At 40.8% G+C, this 1,486-nt stretch overlaps 1 protein-coding gene across 1 annotated transcript in view; it reads right to left on the bottom strand.

Annotated features, from left to right (window-relative positions):
• LOC111973937 (pikachurin) overlaps positions 1-1,486 on the bottom strand; it is a 45,177-nt gene that overhangs the window by 9,888 nt on the left and 33,803 nt on the right. Inside the window, exon 14 of the mRNA XM_024001390.3 lies at positions 458-583. Coding sequence (XP_023857158.3) covers positions 458-583 — 126 coding nt within the window. The remainder of the gene's footprint in view (positions 1-457; positions 584-1,486) is intronic.

Here is a 1,486-nt window from a genome sequence, read left to right as displayed (position 1 = left end):
CAGGGTGTGGCTGATCTTTCTAAGTAGAATACAGGGTGTGGCTGATCTATCTAAGTAGCATACAGGGTGTGGCTGATCTATCTAAGTAGAATACATGGTGTGGCTGATCTATCTAAGTAGAATACATGGTGTGGCTGATCTATCTAAGTAGCATACAGGGTGTGGCTGATCTATCTAAGTAGCACAAGAAAGAAACATGTCTATGTCTGATGTCAAGTATGATTGAATGGGCAGAAGTCAGTATTTAATATCTACATTTATTCACAATTGGCATTATACAGTTTGTGTTGTAGAGAAGTACAGTATGATGTATCCCAAATAGCACCCTATTCCCTACACAGTGCACTACTTTWGACCAGAGCCCTATGGAACCCTATTCCCTACACAGTGCACTACTTTTGACCAGAGCCCTATGGGCCATTTGTGACGCAGACTAGAGGACAGAAAGATGACTCACTCTCTTCACAGAGCATGCCTCTGAAGCCCAGAGGGCACAGACAGATGTACCCGTCCGCTCGGTTGGCAAAGCAGATCCCTCTGTTGTCGCAGGTGATCATCTCACACACACTGTCACTGCAGTCACCTGGAGAACAAACGGAAAGGATACACACAGGCGCTGCAGGGTTTAAAGAAACAGTACACAACAACAACAACAACAACAAAAGGTGTCCACTGTTAATACAATCCCAAGAAATTGTGCAGTCAAGTTTTCACTTTCAGAACAAAGCTACATTTCTGATGATGTGTTTTGTGTTTTATGATGATGATGAACTCTCTCTTTAACTGCCCCAAACTCTAAATGAACTATCCCTTTAACTGCCCCCATCTCTAAATTAACTATGCATTTAACTGCCCCCTAAGTCTAAATGAACTATCCCTTTAACTGCCCCAAACTCTAAATGAACTATCCCTTTAACTGCCCCCATCTCTAAATTAACTATGCATTTAACTGCCCCCTAACTCTAAATTAACTATCCCTTTTACTGACCCCTATCTCTAAATGAACTATGCATTTAACTGCCCCCTAAGTCTAAATGAACTATCCCTTTTACTGCCCCCTATCTCTAAATGAACTATCCCTTTAACTGCTCTAAATGAACTATGCATTTAACTGCCCCCTAAGTCTAAATGAACTATCCCTTTAACTGCCCCATCTCTAAATTAACTATGCTTTTAACTGCCCCCTAAGTCTAAATGAACTATCCCTTTACTGCCCCCTATCTCTAAATGAACATCCCTTTAACTGCCCCCTAACTCTAAATGAACATCCCTTTAACTGCCCTAACTCTAAATTAACTATCCTTTAACTGCCTCTAATTCTAAATAACATCCCTTTAACTGACCCTCTAATTCTAAATGAACTATCCCTAACTGCCCTCTAACTCTAAATGAACTATCCCTTTAACTGCCCCTAATTCTAAATGAACTATCCCCTTTAACTGCCCTCTAACTCTAAATGAACTATCCCTTTAACTGCCCCTCTAAA

The sequence above is a fragment of the Salvelinus sp. IW2-2015 genome, linkage group LG15 (assembly GCF_002910315.2).
Source record: "Salvelinus sp. IW2-2015 linkage group LG15, ASM291031v2, whole genome shotgun sequence".
Taxonomy (NCBI): Eukaryota; Metazoa; Chordata; class Actinopteri; order Salmoniformes; family Salmonidae; genus Salvelinus; species Salvelinus sp. IW2-2015.
This window is presented reverse-complemented; position numbering and strand designations above follow the sequence as displayed.